Source organism: Apus apus, chromosome 2, assembly GCF_020740795.1.
Source record: "Apus apus isolate bApuApu2 chromosome 2, bApuApu2.pri.cur, whole genome shotgun sequence".
NCBI lineage: Eukaryota > Metazoa > Chordata > Aves > Apodiformes > Apodidae > Apus > Apus apus.
This window is the reverse complement of record NC_067283.1, coordinates 136,119,837-136,137,549: the sequence shown is the minus strand read 5'-3', so window position 1 is coordinate 136,137,549 and position 17,713 is coordinate 136,119,837. Positions and strand designations below refer to the sequence as shown.

The following is a 17,713-nucleotide window of genomic DNA, read 5'->3' as shown; positions in this document are numbered from 1 at the left end:
CAGTTGGTACCATTATCCTATCCAGTGTCCTGAGAAGAAACACAGTTCCTGTGACATCCACAGGACCTGAGGCTGGTGTACAACGTGATCCTGCACTGGGAATTGAATACAAAACTTCTCAATATCTTTACTTGACATTGAAGCAACCATTTACTCACCTAGGCTCCTTTGTCTAGCCCAGTTTTCTGTGAAACAGGTGTACGTCTGACATCAGAGGTTAAAAAGCTCCCTTGATGTCCCATCACAAGAAGTGGAGAACGGCTCTTGCTTATAAGTTGCAGAAGCCAAATGTTTAGAGTAAAGGAGCAGCTTTAAACACTTTCTCAATTCCACATGCCAAAGCCGAGATAGGCCACAGATAACAGACTTGAATTTCTTAAGAGCAGGGTGAAATTCAGGAGACTGGAGTTTCATGTGACAGCCTCAGTTCCTACACTGCTGGACAGGACTGCAGTTACACTGCTGGCCAGTGATTTACCTGCCATGTTGCCAGTTCTCTTCCCTAATTTATCTTCCCAATCCCATGACAGTTTAGCTTTCCACAACATTAAGAATATGACCTGCAGGCTGGACAAGTTGTTTTCTGGGAAAGTTAAACTTAAGATATACTGTAATAGACATACACCAATAACCTGCAAGTGCTTTAAAGTAAAAATCCTAAACATCTTCCCAGTGGAAACCCCAGACACGCCTATTTTCTCCTGGGTGGCATAACACCACATCCCCAGCTTCTCTAGGAAACTGAATGGAAAATACATGTGAACTGACAGTAATCTTTCAGCTGCTTCCAGTGATTGCCAGAGAAAATCAGTTTCACTGAAAACTGCTCTCCTACCAAAAAGTAGTTTCTCTTACCTGCCCTAGGCTTCATTAGGGATGTTTGAGGGTTTTTTCCCCTTGCCAGGCTGTCTCCTGTGGCAGCAGTGCAAACATCAGCACTGCTGACAGCCTTCCATTGAACAGCGCTGAGCAGGCAGGGCAGGACTGGAACTGCAGTGACTCAGGAACAGCCACAAATGCTCTGGAAAAAAAAGGGCCATGAGCAATACTGTGTAAAATGCACGTACACAGAAACTGGAGTTAGTCTCATGTAGGGCTGAAGGGAGGCATGGAGCTGCCAACCAAACAGGACTTTCTTTGTCTGGCAATCAGACTGGTAAAGCAAACTAAAATGGATGAAATGAAGTATGAATTACAAATAAATTCTAGTTTTCACCTGGTATTCTTAATAACTGCAGAACCAGAACAAAGCAGGCTTTTCCTGTGATTGGGATGTGTGAGGAAAACAGGTATGAAGAGGAAGGGGAAAGAATTTAAAGAAAAAAAGGAGACAAGCTGCCTTGTTGCCAATTACATGCTCCACCTCCCCAGTTATCTGATCTATAAAGCTCTGCGACTGCTTTCCCAATTTTTAATAAATGAACACGAGCAGCAGAAGGCGTGCCAGGGAACAGAGACCAGCCCCACACTGTACAACCCTCTTCTGCCCTGAACTCACTGTCTACTGCCTCCGACCCTCCTTCCACTCCCTCCCTAGTCTCAGTTTGCTCCCTTCCTTCCATCCGTCCTTCCTTCCTTCCGTCCTCCCTCTCAAGTTCCCCGGCTGCCGCTCTCCTGCCATTTCAGAGCTGCCTTTCCCTGGCCACCCTCAGCCTCAGCTGCTTTCAGACACCCACGGCATCGCTGTGCAGATGGAAATGAGCTGTCACATTTTCCAGCCTCTGAAGCAGAGATTATTTTGGGGAGAGGTGGTTTTTGAGAGTTCTGCCCTGCAGTTCACGGGCAGAGCACAAGGCAGGCTGGGAGAAGAGGAGGGAGGGTACAGCAGTTCAACACACACGCAGGGCTCCTGGTCGGGATGGAAGGTCTGTGGTGAGACACAAAGCTCCCATGGTGCATGGTAGTTAAAGAGACATTAAATCTCCCCACTTCTGAGGGCTGCTCTTTCCCAGCCCAAGGCCAGCTGCCAGAAATGCTGCTACAGGACCGGTCACTGAGATGACAGCCAAGCCTGTCTGTGGAGGACAGGCACAGCCTGTCCACTCTCTCATACTAAGTCACTCACCCCCAGCTGCACCTCTATCACCCCCAGGCCACCAGACAGTCTCAGAGGCCATACTCCCTGCCAACTGCCACAATCAGCATCCAGACCTCATCTGAAGGTCTGGCCTAAATACCCTGAAGGGGGAAAGTATGACAGGATTTTGACCTACCAGTCCAGCCCTGGCCATTCTGTGCACTTAGACTGCAGCTGGTCAGCATGTAACACAAAACTTGTGGGGCCAGAAGGTTCTGTGGCACCTAGACAGTGGCAGCAGAAGTCAAGAACTGACATGGTGGGGACAAATACCAGGGGTGAGAGGAGACACTAATGTGGGAAGAGGGAGAATGAGTGAGAAGTTTCCTGAGGAACCAGTGGAGTAGACAGATGAGAAAAGCAGCTGAAAAGGGTTGCTCTGGAAATTGAAGTTGAAATGAGGTGGTTAAAAGCAAAGATGGCAGCAGGGGAGGCAGAGCTGGAAGCACCCTGGGATGGAGTGTCTGGCGGTGTTAGTGGGGGAGGAACAGCTAGGGAGGATCCAGGAATGTCCAAGAAGGCAGCAGGCTAAGATTGGCTGTAGGTGGTGTGGAGCAGGCTCTGGCAGGTGCACTGGGAATGGCCGCAGGGAGAGGCTTTCAGGGAGCAAAAGCAGCCCACATGTCATGGGAAGGAAAGTCATGATGAAGTATTAAGGAGCAGGGTGTGTGCTTAGAGCACGAGGTTGGCAATTGGGAAAGGCAGGCTGTGAGGGCTAGTGGAGAGTTACCGCTGGCAGCCGGGGCAGTCCTGCAGGACCCACAGCCACAAAGGCAAGAGCCAAGCGGCCTCAGAGGGAGGCCAAAGAGAGTACAGACGTGGAGGCAAAGAAAAGACAGGTGGAAAGAGAAGTAAGAGCAGGAAAAGAACAAAATAGAACAGGCCACCTGAAGCGGGAGCTGATACTGCAAATCAGCCCTTCATTGTTTTCTCGTATTTATAGAATCATAGAATCAGTCTTGGGTTGGAAGGGACCTCTAAAGGTCATCTAGTCCCTACAATAAGCAGGGACATCTCACACTAGAACAGATTGCTCAGAGCCCCATCAAGCCTGACCTTGAATGTCTCCAGGGATGGGGCCTCCACCACCTCTCTAGGCAACCTGTTCCAGTGATCCACCACCCTCATATTAAATAACTTTTTCCTCATGTCCAACCTCAAGCTTGAAACCATTCCCCCATGTCCTATCATTACATGCCCTTGTGGTCAGGTCTTCCCAGCTTTCTTATAGGCCCCTTTCAGGTATTGGAAGGTCACCATAAGGTCACCCTGGAGTCTCCTCTTCTTCAGGCTGAACAACCCCAAGTCCCTCGGCCTGTCTTCATATGAGAGGTGCTCCAGCCCTCTGATCATTTTTGTTGCCCTATTCTGAACACACTCCAACAGGTCCACATCCTTCTTGTGTTGGAGGCTCCAGATCTGGCTGCAGTACTCCAGGTGAGGTCTCACCAGGGCAGAGCAGAGAGGCAGAATCACCTTCTCTTGATCTGCTGGCCACACTTCTTTTGATGCAGCCCAGGACGCAGTTGGCCTCCTGGGCTGCAACTGCACATTGGTGGCTCATGTCCAGCTTCTTATCCATGAGTACCCCCAGGTCTTTTTCCACAGGTCTGCTCTCTAGCATGTCTTCCCCCAGCCTGTATTCATATTTCTGGTGGCCCCAGCCCAGATGCAGCACACTGGAGTCCAAAAGTACCTGTCAGTGTTGGGTCACATCCTACTTCATGGTGCATAAGCTGAGACAGATACAGCCCAAACTCCAAAGCATTTACAACAGCCCTGCTCAACATCCCCTGAAAGCTCTACTTGTGACAAATCTAAAAGGCATGTCATCCAGCTCAAACATTGCTATGCCAATTTCTTCGTATTTCCATTTTATATGAAGATAATTGTGCTTTTTCTCCTCAGAGCAGTTCTACAAACTTTCTTCAAGAAAATTACTGCAGTCACTGAAACTTCCACAGGTACTTCAGCACACACCTTAAACATCTCACCAGAGCAAGCAAAATAAAAATGGTAACAGTATTTCATACTACAGACCTGTCCTTCATGCTGGCAACTGGATTTGTAACACTGGAGTTCTCAATGAATCAGTAAAACTTGTGTGTCTATGCAATAGATACTTTTGCAGGGGAAAGAAAGGACAAAGATCTGCCTGATTTTCTGCTGAGATGCTTTTAGTTTTCTGAGTGAAGTTATCACATGGGGTTAAATTGTAATCCTGGGGCAACTTTTATAGATGCAGTTTAGGGGCAATTATATGCTTTGGAAGATATTTCAAGATGTTTTAAATTAATACAACTATAATCACAAAAAAACCCCAAACCATACCAAACCTGCCATAACAGAAAATACAGAATTTAATCAAGAACTACTGTGTGTTAGTCTCACAACCTTTATTTCAGCCAGAGCAGATGCAGACAGATGCACCTAAGAGCCAAGAAGTCTTTCCCCAGCCGTGCCTCGTGTGACAGGAGCACCTTTTGGCAAGAGACAGCATGTTCTGGGAGTCAAGCAACCATTGCATCCACATTTTTACCTGTTTGATTCAGTAGGAAATAAACAGTAAACACTATTTCTCCTGCTAAGGCTCCCAGAGATGTGGGATCCAGTGGAGTAATTTGTAAACAATTGTTTGCTACTAGTAGTGAAAGGGATTTGGGTCATGCTGAAGTGAATTCTCTTTTGGGATTTCCCTCTGGAGAAGGCAGTCAAGCCAATCAAGTTTCCTTGCAAGGTGCAGCAGGGATTTTATACACTCTGGCCAAAAGGCAGGCAGATACTCAGGTTACCTAACAGAAGATGGGAGACACAGTTTTCCCATCATCAAGCTGCACATTTTCTCAGACATGAGAATCATGGAAGCTGTAGCAAGGAGAGAGGGATGTCACCAGCAGTCTGGTGCAGGGGGCACAGCAGGGGACACTATCCCACCAGTGTGACACAGAGGAACAGAAATCCCAGCTGTACAAGGTATCAGTGGAAACACTGGAATTAAAGGAATAATAAAAAAAACAAATCTGTCTTCCTGAGGATAAAATGACCACTCTTCCATCAATACACAAGTTTTTTAACTAATTAGAAATGGTTTTAAATTATATTTTATTCTCTGTGCATGTTTTACAATTGTTCCATCCTCATTCTTCCATCAGGTGGAAGAATCTGCTCGTTTGCTTTTCTTGCAGTTTTTTGTGTTGTGTGTTTTTTTTTTTCTTTCAGACATAATTAAACATTCAGGCAAGTTACAGGAGGACAGCCTGCTATCAGATTCTTTCCGTCAATTGGGAACTGCTGACAAGGGGAAGAAGGATAGAGTGTAACAAAGAGAATACTGGACCCTGACGCACTAGAAAGGGGGAAGAGAAAAAGACGTATCTTAGAAAAGGAAAAAAAAAAAAAAAGTAGAAAACGCTCTGAGCAAACGAGACTAGAGGGCCTAGGAGAGGGAGGAGGGGAAACCTCCGAAGTGAGGCTGAGTAAGCAGGAGAAATGGCACTCAGGCAGAATGAAGCACCGGCAGCGTTCCTAGAGCAGGACGGGACCCCGGCAGAAGCAGAACTCGCCTGAAGCTGTTTCGAGAGACACGCACCGAACAGCCGCGGCCCTGCGGGAGAGCCGCAGACACCCGTGTCACGGAGCTGGCCGCGACCCCGCGAACCGGCCGCTGCTCCGCACGCAGCCGGGGAGCGGCCCGGGGGCCCCGGGGGCCCGCGTTCCAGCCGGACACCCACAGCCCCCGGCGCTCTGCGGCCCCGCAGTGCCGCCGGGCTCCGCGGGGCGGGGGTCCCTGCCTCCCTTCGCGGGACGGCCCGGGCGGCTGCGCTCCGCCAAGCCGGGGCCACCCCGAGGCGCAGCAGGAGCCCCCCGCCCAGCAGCCATGGACTCGCCCTTCCTCCGGGGGTGCCCAGCAGAACCGGGGGAGGGCGGGCAGGAAGCTGCGGGGAGCCCGGGCCACCCTCCCCGCCTGCCCGCGGCCCCACTTCACCTCGGGCCGGGGGGAGCGGGCGGGGGCCACGCCGGGGAGGCTGCTCCCCCCGCAGCCGCGTGACCTCCTGCGCCAGGAAGCGCCGGGCCGGGCCGGGCCGGGCCGGGGGAGGGGGAGGCGGGGGAGGGGGCGGCACCGGCGGGGCCGGGGCAGCGCGCGCCGCGCACACGCCGCGCTGACACCCTGGCCACGCCGCGGGGCAGCCGCCGATCACGCGCGGGCGCCGGACGCCCATTGGCCGCCGCCTCACACACCTTTGCCGGCGATTGGCTGGGGCGGGCGGCGAGCCCCGCCCACCGCCCCCCCCCCCCCGCAGCGCGCGGGGCCGGGGGCGCCGCCACCTGCGCGGGGAACAAAAAGAGGGGAATAACGGCCGCGCGCGGAGAGCGGCGGCGGCGCGCGCCCCGGGCACCTCGGCTCCCGCCAGCGGCCGCGGTGAGTGACCGGCCCCGCGGGGGGGTCCCCGGGGGGAGGGGGTCCCCGGGGATGGCGCGGCGAGGGGATCCCGGGGGGCCGCGCGGGGGCGGCCGGCGGTGCCGGGGGACCCGGGGCAGCGGCGCGGGAGGTTGCTCGGCCTGAGGCGGCAGCGGGAGGGGCGAGCGGCGGCCGGGGCACCGGGGCTGCTGGGTGGTCTGCGGGGAAGGTGCGGGGGAACCCCGCGGACAGAGCGGGCGGGCAAGGAAAGCGGCGGGAAGGCGGGGAGGCGGAGGAGCTGCCGGGAACCTGTCGGCACCGCCGGGCCGGCGACGCACAGCCCGGGTGCCCGCACGCCCGGGCGTGCCCAGCGCGGGGCAGCGGCGGGTTCCGCGGCTGCATGTGCCAGGCAGCAGCAGCAGCAGCAAAAGGGCGCCGGGCGGGGGGTCCCGGCGCGGCGGCGGCAGGCGGGGAACGAGCGGGTGGGGGTGGGTGCCGCGGGGGCCGGCAGGCGGGGCGGAGCCGGTCTGTTGCTTCCCGCGGGGACGCCGCTCCGCTCCGCTCCCCCGCGGCGGAAGGCGCCGGGTGTGGCGGCGCTGACCCTCGCCCGGCCCCCGCCCGCTGCGAGGCGCGGCGGCTCCCCCGGCCGGGCGTTCCCGCGCCCGCGTGGCCCCGGGAGGCGGGGCGGCCGGGGGGGCTTCCCCCCTTCCTGCCGGCTGGGCGGGGGCGGCCGCGCGGGGAACTGGGGGAAAGGTCGGCTGGGGCAGCGCGCGCCGCCCGCAGGCGCTGATCACGCTTTGTTCACATGTCCCCGCCCTCGGTCGGCGCCGGCCAATGGGCGCGGGCGCGGCGCCGCGCGGGGAGCCAATGGGGGGCGGGCGGGGGCGCGCGCCGGCGGGGTGCGCTGAGGTGAGGGTGGCGCGCGGCCGAGGGCGGGGCCGGCGCTGCGGGGCTGGTGGTGACAGCCCGGCTGGTCCTGCCCCGCAGCCCGGCTGGTCCTGCCCCGCAGCCCGGCTGGCCCTGCCCCGGCTGGTCCTGCCCCGCAGCCCGGCTGGGTCCTGCCCCGCAGCCCGGCTGGTCCTGCCCCGGCTGGTCCTGCCCCGCAGCATCCCGGCTGGGTCCTGCCCCGCAGCATCCCGGCTGGGTCCTGCCCCGCAGCATCCCGGCTGGGTCCTGCCCCGCAGCATCCCGGCTGGGTCCTGCCCCGCAGCCCGGCTGGGTCCTGCCCCGCAGCCCGGCTGGGTCCTGCCCCGCAGCCTGGCTGGGACCGGCTCTCCTGATGGAAAGACGCGTCTCCGCCGTGATTCCCGCTGCCTGGAGACGCAGCTTCCAGAAATGGGGCTTTTCCACCCACACCGTCCCATTGGGGCGAGGAGGGGAATTCGCCCGCAACGGCGGGCACCGCCACGCAGAATCCAATAGCTGTGTTAAGGATAATCCCGGCAAATGCAGCCTGGGAGGCTTTCTGCGTGGGTTGGTACTGAGAGGTGATTGGTTAGATGTATATGTTCTAGTTCTCCAAGTTGGTGACTCTCCTCGCTTACACATGTATGCGAGAGGCACCTTTTGAGTGCTCTGTGTCACCTTTGGTAGCTAAAAACGTGCGTCAGTCCCAACACGTCCCTTTCTCACATGTCAGTCAAAACAAACACAATACTAAGGGCTGTGTCTAAAGCAAGAATGGGAGGAGGGCGTGGTGGGGGAGGAAGTTTTGGGGTTTATTGGGTGAGGGTTGTTGTTAAGCTTGCAGACACAACACTTGAAATATGGAATAAGTTAAACTGTGGCTTAAGATTGCAGGGAGTTCTTTTGTTTCAAGAAAATAAATAATCTTCACCAGATGGACAGATTTCTCCACCAACAACATCATGGTAGTGTTATAGACGTAAGAAAGAGGGCAGAAAGATGCAGGCACAGCCCCCACATGACCACACGTGTTGTTTTTGTGACACAGGTTGCTTTGCTTGGTTTTTACAGTGCCATCTTACAACTACCTGCAAAATACTCAATCATATGATTGGGTTTAAAGTTTTCCTTTTTTTCCTCTTAACTGAAACAGGAGGAAGAAATGGAGATGATGACTGAGAAACAGAGAGATAATAGGTATTTCTGGAACAACACTCCTCAAAAAAGTGATTTTGAGGCTGTAGAAGCCCTGATTTCTATGAGTTGCAACTGGAAATCAGACTTCAAAAAACATGCAGAAATGAGACCTATAACTCCAGCATCTGATTTCTCAGAAGAGAGTGATGAGACTTTGCTTCCTGGAGCAGCAGACTTTAACATGATACCAGCATTTGTAAGTTTTTGAATTTGCACGTGTGTGCTTGTTTTTAACCATTAGTGTGGTGACGTGTTGGTAACTTGTTCCTTCCTTACCGTGTCTCTCTCCCTGCACAGTGCCTTACACCTCCCTACAGCCCTTCTGACTTTGAGATGTCTCAGGTGGTCCATCCAGGGGTCCATCCTGGGGCGCCCACGCCCACTGCAGCGCTCGGCAGGTCACCGGCTGAGGCAGGGAAGCCTCCAGCTGCTGGGCCTCTGAAAGCTCAAGCCACGAGTGTTATCCGCCACACGGCTGATTCTCAGCTTTGTAATCACAAAACCTGCCCAGTGAGAACAGCCAGTGTGCTGAAGTACCAGGACAGCGTTTTGAGGGAAACAAACAGTAAACAAAATGCTGAGGCAGAGCAGTCGGCGTGTCCCGCCGTGGCGCCGAGCGGAGCCGGTGATGAGAGCGGTGAACTGCAGGTGGCAGAAGGAAAAACCGCAGAACCAGCTGTCGGTCTGGTGCCCTTGACAAAGCCCCCGGTCAGCAGACATCAGCCTGTCCCCGGGTCAGCTCAGCAGTCAGCGAGGATGGCATCACCATGCCCTGCCCAAGGCAGTGGAGCCCCCCCTGTGCCAGTGATTTGCCAGATGGTCCCTCTGCCTGCAAACAACAATGTGGTGACAGCCGTGGTGCCCAACAGCACGCCAAGCCAGCAGCCAGCTCTCTGTCAGCCCATGGTCTTCATGGGTACCCAAGTTCCCAAAGGGGCTGTTATGTTTGTTGTACCCCAGCCAGTTGTGCAGAGCACAAAAGCTCCCATTATTAGTCCCAACGGCACGAGACTCTCTCCCATTGCCCCTGCTCCTGGCTTCGTACCTTCTGCAGCAAAAACCGCTCCTCCGGTTGATTCTTCAAGAATAAGAAGTCACATCTGCAGCTACCCAGGGTGTGGGAAAACGTACTTCAAGAGCTCCCATTTGAAGGCTCACGTCAGAACACACACAGGTTGGTCCCTGGTGCTGGGTGTTAAAAAGTAATGTAGAATATTGCATCTATACACAGAATTTGTTCAGGTTCTAGTGATTACCGGATTTGTTCCTGGAACAAGTTGTGGGGCAGCAGTAAAATCCTTTTTTTGCCAGTGTGCGTTATAATGCTGCCTAATCTCTTGACAGGAAATCTCCCAGAGGGGAAGCTGACTCAGCAGTTTGTTTGTGCTGGACTTGCTTCATGTCAGAAGGCATTTGGTAATGCTTCTTGTGAGTGTGGAAGCAAGGCCTTGTCCAGTGTAGAGTATCCTTTTCCAGGATTTCCAGAGTTAAAGATGCCTTATTAGGCATCTCCACAAGAATGCCTTTGTCCAAAGTGAGCAAAACTTAGAGATTATTTTATGAAAGAATGTGAGGATCCACTCTAAACTATTCCTACCTTGGTTATTTTGGAGTAGCTTCTCCATGCCTCAGCTCTTAGCACACTAGCAGAAAAGTAATGTATATTTTAATACAGGCTCAAAGTGCACTCACTACCAGAGCTCCATTATATAAAATGTTATTGCAGGTTATATTTCAAGGGTAGTTTGGGGTGTGTGAAATTGTCATAATCTGGCATAATTATCTGGAGCTGAGAGTTAAAATCAGATCTCTTGAGATGTAAAGAGCACCTCAGATTATTTGGTTCCAGAAAATTGTTAACCCTTCGTGCTACTTAGCCTTCATGATAGTGAGTCTGTGTGTTTAAATATATATATATAGACTTCTATCACATTTCATATATATATAATAATTAATATTTGTGTAGATTTTTGGCTCAGCTGTCATAATAGAAACTTTTCTTTAAAAAATTCAAATCCTGCCAGTCAAGGCAGTAGTATTTGTTGCTCCATTAGTACTCGAGCTTATTTTTCTTCATTGTCATTTTTTTGTTCTTTTAGGAGAAAAGCCATTTAGCTGCAGTTGGAAAGGCTGCGAGAGAAGGTTTGCACGCTCTGATGAACTGTCTCGCCATCGCAGAACACACACTGGGGAGAAGAAGTTTGCCTGCCCCATGTGCGAGCGGCGGTTCATGAGGAGCGACCACCTAACGAAGCACGCGCGTCGCCACTTGTCAGCCAAGAAGTTGCCCAACTGGCAGATGGAAGTGAGCAAGCTGAACGACATCGCCCTGCCGCCCGCGGCCGCAGCTGCGCAGTGAAAGAACTTGCTCCGAAGACGGTGGAATTAACTGTTGTCACTGGGATGTGCCAGCTGAAAAAAGGCTTTTGCTCCCGGTCTGTGTCTCTCCCACGCCGGCTGCTGGTGGCAGCGCAGCCGAGAGGCGAAGGCAGCCTGTGCTTGGTCACTAAACGTGTTGCTGGGAGAACTGGTGGCTGACTGGAATAGTTGGGTGTCTTTTGCACTGGTAAGGAGAGAGAGAGAGAAAGGGAAGGTTCTAGAGCAGAGCAGCACACATTGTGCCAGTTTTGACTTTAGCAAGTTATTCGCGTAAACTCTAGCTCAGTCACGTGTGTTACTGAAAGTTTGCGGCTGGTGCTTGAGACCAGCTCCAGGTTTAATGTTGGGTTGTCAATCTGCAGTACAGCATGGACTGGGAAGACAGCAATGCATGGGCACAGGCTTGAAAGCCCAGAACACACCCGCGTAAGATAATCTAAATAGGTTTCCCTACTTTTGCCACCTTTTCTTGATAGGAATCCTTTCCTCCTATCCATTTTCGGGCCCAGACATTAGTGATGATTTGGTGCCAGACTCCTGGAGATTTCCTGCCTGTCCTTCTGTACAGGGTGTCCAACACACCCAGCTTTATACCGCTGTCCAGGGGAGGCTCGGGAAGGGTGCTGAGGGGCACCACGTGGGCAGCTGGAGAGTGGGAGCATTTCTGAATCCTCATGAGCTTTGTAATATTTTCCCAGCTTCTTGGCAAGCTTTGTGATGATTACAGTTGGTTGTACCTGGGCATCACACGATGCTTCTGCTTTTGTGTTGGTTACGGTTCATAAACAGATACAGTGCACTTTTAAGAGAAATAATGGAACTGTAAACTACCCAGGTTGATTAAGGAAGAAAACCAAGAAATTTAAGCTTCTTGATTGTGTTATTCTCTGAAAGATGGTTTCTATGAAAAATGAAATGCATATATTATGTATTGTATTGAACTAGAAAGTTGTGATTCAAAAAGTAAAATAAGGCAGTAAAGACACCGGCCTAGGATTTAAACTGTAGCTTTTATGGCAAATAATGCATCAACTTTCACTATTTCTATTTTATCTTATTATGTTGAGGACACATATCAAAAAGTGGACAGTTTGAGAATAGTGTATTAGATATGCTTTTTGTGACTACTTTAAAGATTTGCACATTTCTTATGTTGTACTTTATACTTTGTTTACAATAAAACAAATTTTCTTTAATGTAGACATCTCTTTTCTTTCTCCATAACAGAGCTTGCCCCTTGATACTCCAAACAGAATACAGTGTCCATCAGTATGTGTCCTGACCAATGAAGCACTGTCTGTGAAACTTTGTGTATTTTTTTAAGCTCTATAAAGCCAATAGGAGTCGAATTTCAAGTCTGCACTTACTACTCTGAGTCTCTGTTTCCATTGTGGGCTTTTTTTTTTCCCCTCCCCGCTCTTTATCTGCCCTCCTTTTCTCCAAGCATGCAGAAATAAATCTGTTTCTGGGGGCCGTTATAACACTGGTGAAAAACACTTCCTTTTTCCCGGCGATGGAGCGGCGCTGCCTTCCCGGGCGGAACCCAGCCCGTTTCTGAGGCCCGGCTGCCGGGTGAGCCGGTGGCTGCAGCCCCCACCGCCCGGGACCCCCGACCCCCGCCCGGGGCCGGCGCTAGTGCAGAGACGCGCCCGGGGAGGGGTCTGCCAGGGCCCTCGGACCTTAGCGGGGTTTTACCTCCGCGGGCAGCACATTCCTCTGCCTTCTGCTGCCCCTTCCCGCATGCAGGGATGGCCTCTTCCTGCTGACCGCGGGGCTCTTCATCTCCTGCTCTGCCCTGCCCGAGGCATCCCCAGATTTCCCAGCTGCCAGGCTGCTGACTCATGGCCCTGCCCCGCGGTGTTGGGGACAGGGACACTCCTTTCCTTATCCTGTTTGACGCAGGCCCTGCTTTGGAAAAAACCTGAGTCATTGCCCTTCTTGTTCCAGGGGAAATACAGCATCATGGCAAAAGAGGCATTCTCCCAGGAGCCTGAGCCCCACTCTGCCATCTTCCTTCAGGGTATTATACATTTCATGGGCATAAGATAAAATACTGTAAGAGCTCTGGGTCTGTAGCCCTTCCATATCTGCAACTAGTTGCTGGGCTAGGAAGCCAGGTCCCCTCTCCAGCCCTGGCACACTGAACCTTGAGTTCAAGTTCTGTGCTGTGCCCCACATAAGGATGGTACAAGGGAAGTGCCACCCCCTTTCATTACCCTGCCTGGCCATCCTCGGCAGTGCCTGCAGTGGGCTTTGAACCTCCTCCAGCTCAGCAGGGATCTGGACTGAAAACTGGCTTCCCAGCCAAGTGCTCTCATGCTGCCATGCAATAAAAGGGGAAGAAAGGAAGTTCCTGCATCATGGCCATCTCCGCTGCCTGAGTTTTCCAGAGAAAATCAGCTGCTGGTGGTTTTTTGTGTGGCATCCGACTCCGGTGGAGTGTATGGGGTGTGCCCTGAGGGTGCTCACGGGTGGCACCCCTGGGGAGGCTGCAGAGGAAAAGCTCTCTGGCTTTACTCTGAGCTAAAGGGTTTCTCACTCTAAATACAGAATTTAACAGTAAGAAGTGCACTTCTGACTGGTTTTGGACAAAGGTAGAGCTGTAATTCTGAATTTACCTCACATGTCATTTTCTTAAAGATTAGCCATGGAAGCCAACTGAAAATTAAAACAGCCATTTGGGAGTTTAGAGGAAGTATAGAAAAAAGTAGTTGGAAGGACATCATTAGGCACTTTCAACACTGGTTTTATGTGCAATCAACTTTGGTTGCATAGTAGGAAACAATTTTTATTAATTTTCTATAGATTTCTCAGAATAATCAGGGTTTCCTTACTTCTCTAAGTAAACCAAAATCGCACCCTGTGTTTTTTCCTCCTGTTTGGGTTTAATGATGAAGCCAAACAGAAATGCAAACCAAAACGCTCTCAGCAACCCCCCCACCATCTGTACTTCGATGCCAATGCCAATGGGTGCTGTGGGAGGCAGAAAGTGCCTGCCTACCCTGGGAGCAGCACAGGCAGAGGAGGAGCAGGGCTGAGTAGGATGTCCTGAGGGGCTCAGGGTCTGTAATCCCACCCCCTTGCTAAATAAGCATGGATAAGCAATGGGACTGTAGTGCCAGGACACCCTGAGTGTGCCTTTGCCAGCGGTGGGGGGGATTTCAAGTTCTTTGGAGAGGATGGAGAGTAGGCTGGAAAAAGCAAGCATTTCCCCTTGTGGTTTGGAGAAGAATAATTTCCATTACAGCAGGAGTGTTTGTGGGAGGCTTAGATGCTCTATGAGTGAACTAATGTATTGCAAAAGAAGAGGGTCCTGAGCAGGAGCAGCTTGTCTGGAGCCACAGACATGGGAGAGACTAGAACCAGGGCAGCCTGTCTACCCTTCCTGCCTGGAGAGCTGGGCTTTCTGAGGTTTTTCCTTCCAGGCTTTACCATCCAGTGGTGCTACTTCAGGACACTCTTAAGCAGCCAGTCCTGTGGTCATGGCAGAGGGTCTGCACCACCTCGGTGCCAGGGTGGGTGCCACGATGCAGATGTGGCATGTGGCTGACAGCCAAAAGGAAGGGCCCTGTCATCGGCGGCCCGAGGCGAACGCACCGCATGCAGAGGCATCAGGTATTCCCCTGGCAGCTCCCCGTTTTTAGTGTAAATAGATGATTAATTTGTCTGCTTTGGCAACAAACTTAGATCACCAAGGAGACACTCACAAGCTGTCAGAAAAGTTAGAGCACAAAATCAGGTCAGGAGAAATGAAGAAAGAATTAATGAATATGTGTATTACGGGCTCAAGCTCCCTGACGTTCTGTACCACAGGTTTTCTGCAGGAGAAGTCTTTGCAAGGGGGATCATGGGGGGGTGGGGTGGTGGGTAATATTCACCTAGAACAAATGTTTTTGGAATATATCTTACGATGCAATTGAGCATGTCACATGGAGATTCCATGTCTTTTCTAGCGTTATTGTGATCTGGAACACTTTCTATTGTCACAAAAAGAAAATGTGATAATTAAGCAATCAGAAAATGAGAGCGAAACATGTCTTTAGGCATCTCATTGAATTTTCAAACAGACAGGGGCTAAACTGGCTAATTTCCTTGCTGTGTTGAGATATAAATCAGGTAATAATACTATAAAATGTGTTAAGTAATTCAGAAGTTTATACTTGCCAGCGTATTCTATTCTGAAAGTCAAAGTAATTGTCTGGTGAAAAAAATTCTGCTGTTAATGCCACTTGAGCGACGCAGAAGGTTTCAGGAGGTATCAAGGTATGTGCATGGCAACATCTTCCCTAACAAACAGATGCAGCAGTTGTGAGGAATGCTCATGCACCAGCAGCTGCAGCGAGCCACCAGTACACCCTGCCTCAGCTAAATATTCCCCAGGGCCTCTGCAAAAGTTGGATGGCTTTGAACAGTTGAGGCACATAGCATCTCCTCTCTGTTCAGCTCGTCTCCTGTCTGTTTCCAATGCATGCAAGAGGACCTGACATTTGTCAAGTCTGGTTTTTTTAAAACCTTCACAAGCTTATTTTGTTATGCCATTCGGGCTGGATTCCATCCTGTTGTCATAGTTTAACTGTGAGGGCTGGGATCTTCACAGCAGTAGCTGGGGGACTGGGATGGGGTGCTTGCTGTGAATGGCAGCCTCAGGCAGTTGAAACACTTCTGCCTGGGAAATACAGCTTTTAATGTTTAATTCCTTGGTAGGCAGCTGGAAAGTACAACCCTCGCCTCTCCAAAATGAAAAGAGAAAGAGAATATCACACATATATAAAATATAGAGTACAGAGAGTACATTAATGGTCTAAAATGCAGGGTGGCCAGAACACTAATGAAACTTTCATCAAGTAAACAATAAAACAACTCCCCTGCCCACCTGTCAGCTGTGATGTGACATCACCAGTCGTCGCAGTTACTATTGAGAGCTGGGAACTGCAGCTTGGCAAGGGAAAGGAACAGCCATCTTCAAACAAGCTACGTAATCAGCTTAATGAAGACACAATACTTGATCAGCTGCAATCAGTATTCACCGGGTAATCCCAGCTAAGGGGGAAGGACTGCAAAGGCAGAAGCAAGAGCTGGGTTAGCCAGGGGAATCTCCCTGTTGGCAGCTGCAATACAGAGTGCTGGCTGGAGGAATGAATCGGGAAGGTCCTGAGAACTACTCCTGTCCCCCAAGGGCTGTACAACCTGCACTGAGCAGCACTCAGGAGTCCTGTTGCTGCTGGGGTCCGATTGCTATGCAGGTTTAGGGAGTAGCCTTTAATGCTCTTTGTTAAGCATAAGTGGTTTTATTTCCTTTGCTTCTCCCCACCAATATTACCTGCTCTTGCTGTGCTGCACAGGCACTCTGGGACTCTTCTGGGCTCCCCAGAGCTGTCAGACTCTCTCCTCGCAAGCAGCTGCACACTGCCCTCCTGGAGAGGGGATTCCCACACCCCCAGGCTGCTGGATGGATTACGAGGAGCTCCCACTGCTGGGAATTAGGCCATGCACTTCTCACTGGCACCACAGCCCTTCCATCTGGCAGGTGATGGTCACCCCATCCCCCTGTCCCTCATTGCCCTGGGACCCCACTGGGGCCCTGGGGCAGCCGGAACCCCACACTGGAGCTGTGCCACTGCCTGGTGTGTCCCTTGCTGAGCCATGGGCTCACCCTCCCCACCAGCATCAGCACTCACAGAACCCCCAGGCTGGCTTGGTCTGAAACTTGGGTCTCTTTTTCTCATGAAGCCTGGGAGAGCTTAGTGTCTCTGGGACCTCACCTCCTCCCTCGGCCATGGCTGACATGACCCACGAGCTTCCCACGCTGCCAGAAAACCTGGCAGCTGCTCAGAAGGGTGGTGTGATGACGTCCATTTCCTTTCACTAGGAAACCATGCTGGCAAAAGAGTCTTGCCCTTTTCTGAAATAGCAGAGAACCTGTGGCACCCCTGTGAAATTCTCAGTGCAATACAAGGGTCAAAAATACTCATCCTTGAACTAAGGAGAAAGATATTGTTACTGTCTGGAAGTACCCACAGGGAAGCAGAGCAAGCGGAAAGGACGAGTACTTACAGGTTAACTGGCCTAGATAGCATTGCTTGTGTCTTGCACTGATTCATCTTAATAGTAACACTCCCAGTTGTAGGACAGCAGGGATTTTTTCAGGTCTTCCTGTAGGAAAACATCCAAAGTGGTTAGTTGGTAGTCTGCAGCTGGGGGGATATTTTTATTATTTTTTTTTTCCCCCACTTATGCAAGGGACTTTTCAATTCCCCATTTAAGTGAAGCAACAAGTATAATGAGTCAATGATGAGTCACCGGGTCTGGAAAAAAGCTGCAGGAAGGCTGGACTATTTATAAAATGTAAAAGAAAGAGAGGAAATATATTCAACATGCAGAGAGATCTGGAAGGTGACTCCAGCTTCTTTTGTGGGATCATGTATCCTCAGGCTCTGGACAGCAAACCTCCCAGGAAGAAGAGGGAAAGGGCTGTATGTGCTTTTTTTGGAAAGGATTCCTTGACATTGTGTGGAGCAGCCTGCTTGGCAGAGCTTGCTGGCCCCTCACCCCTGACACAGGAGAGCTTTGCAGCTCACCCCCGAGGGCACGGCCGTGCAGCTACAGACCCCTCGTTTCTCACCTCCTCACCGTCCCTGCGTGCCCGGGGGGATGTGCAGCAGCCCAAGCCTCGATCCGGCGAGGATGAGGGGCTCTGCTGGGAGAGCAGAGGTGGAGGAGGGAGCTGGAGGGGCTTCCTGTGCTGCACCCGGCTC

The 17,713-nt window shown here is 52.0% G+C and overlaps 2 protein-coding genes across 2 annotated transcripts; one reads left to right on the top strand and one right to left on the bottom strand.

Annotated features, from left to right (window-relative positions):
* Positions 1-5,354: 5,354 nt before the first annotated feature.
* On the bottom strand, positions 5,355-7,840 carry LOC127380816 (basic proline-rich protein-like). Its single transcript, XM_051610301.1, has 2 exons — positions 6,230-7,840; positions 5,355-5,423 (listed from the first exon to the last, which is right to left on the bottom strand). The coding sequence occupies exons 1-2, from the start codon at positions 7,838-7,840 to the stop codon at positions 5,355-5,357; spliced, it is 1,680 nt and encodes a 559-aa protein (XP_051466261.1).
* Positions 6,381-12,154, top strand: KLF10 (KLF transcription factor 10). The gene is made up of 4 exons (XM_051612122.1): positions 6,381-6,497; positions 8,536-8,775; positions 8,877-9,753; positions 10,679-12,154. The coding sequence occupies exons 2-4, from the start codon at positions 8,545-8,547 to the stop codon at positions 10,936-10,938; spliced, it is 1,368 nt and encodes a 455-aa protein (XP_051468082.1). The 5' UTR covers positions 6,381-6,497; positions 8,536-8,544; the 3' UTR covers positions 10,939-12,154.
* Positions 12,155-17,713: the final 5,559 nt, after the last annotated feature.

Coding starts and splice junctions, on each gene's coding strand:
- LOC127380816 (XM_051610301.1), bottom strand. CDS start 7,840: ATGGGACGGTGTGGGTGGAAAAGCCCCATTTCTGGAAGCTGCGTCTCC. Junction 5,424..6,229: donor CCAGGGTGTCAGCGCGGCGT/GTGCGCGGCGCG, acceptor CCCCCTTTCTAG/TGCGTCAGGGTCCAGTATTC.
- KLF10 (XM_051612122.1), top strand. CDS start 8,545: ATGGAGATGATGACTGAGAAACAGAGAGATAATAGGTATTTCTGGAAC. Junction 8,776..8,876: donor TTAACATGATACCAGCATTT/GTAAGTTTTTGA, acceptor CTCCCTGCACAG/TGCCTTACACCTCCCTACAG. Junction 9,754..10,678: donor TCACGTCAGAACACACACAG/GTTGGTCCCTGG, acceptor TTGTTCTTTTAG/GAGAAAAGCCATTTAGCTGC.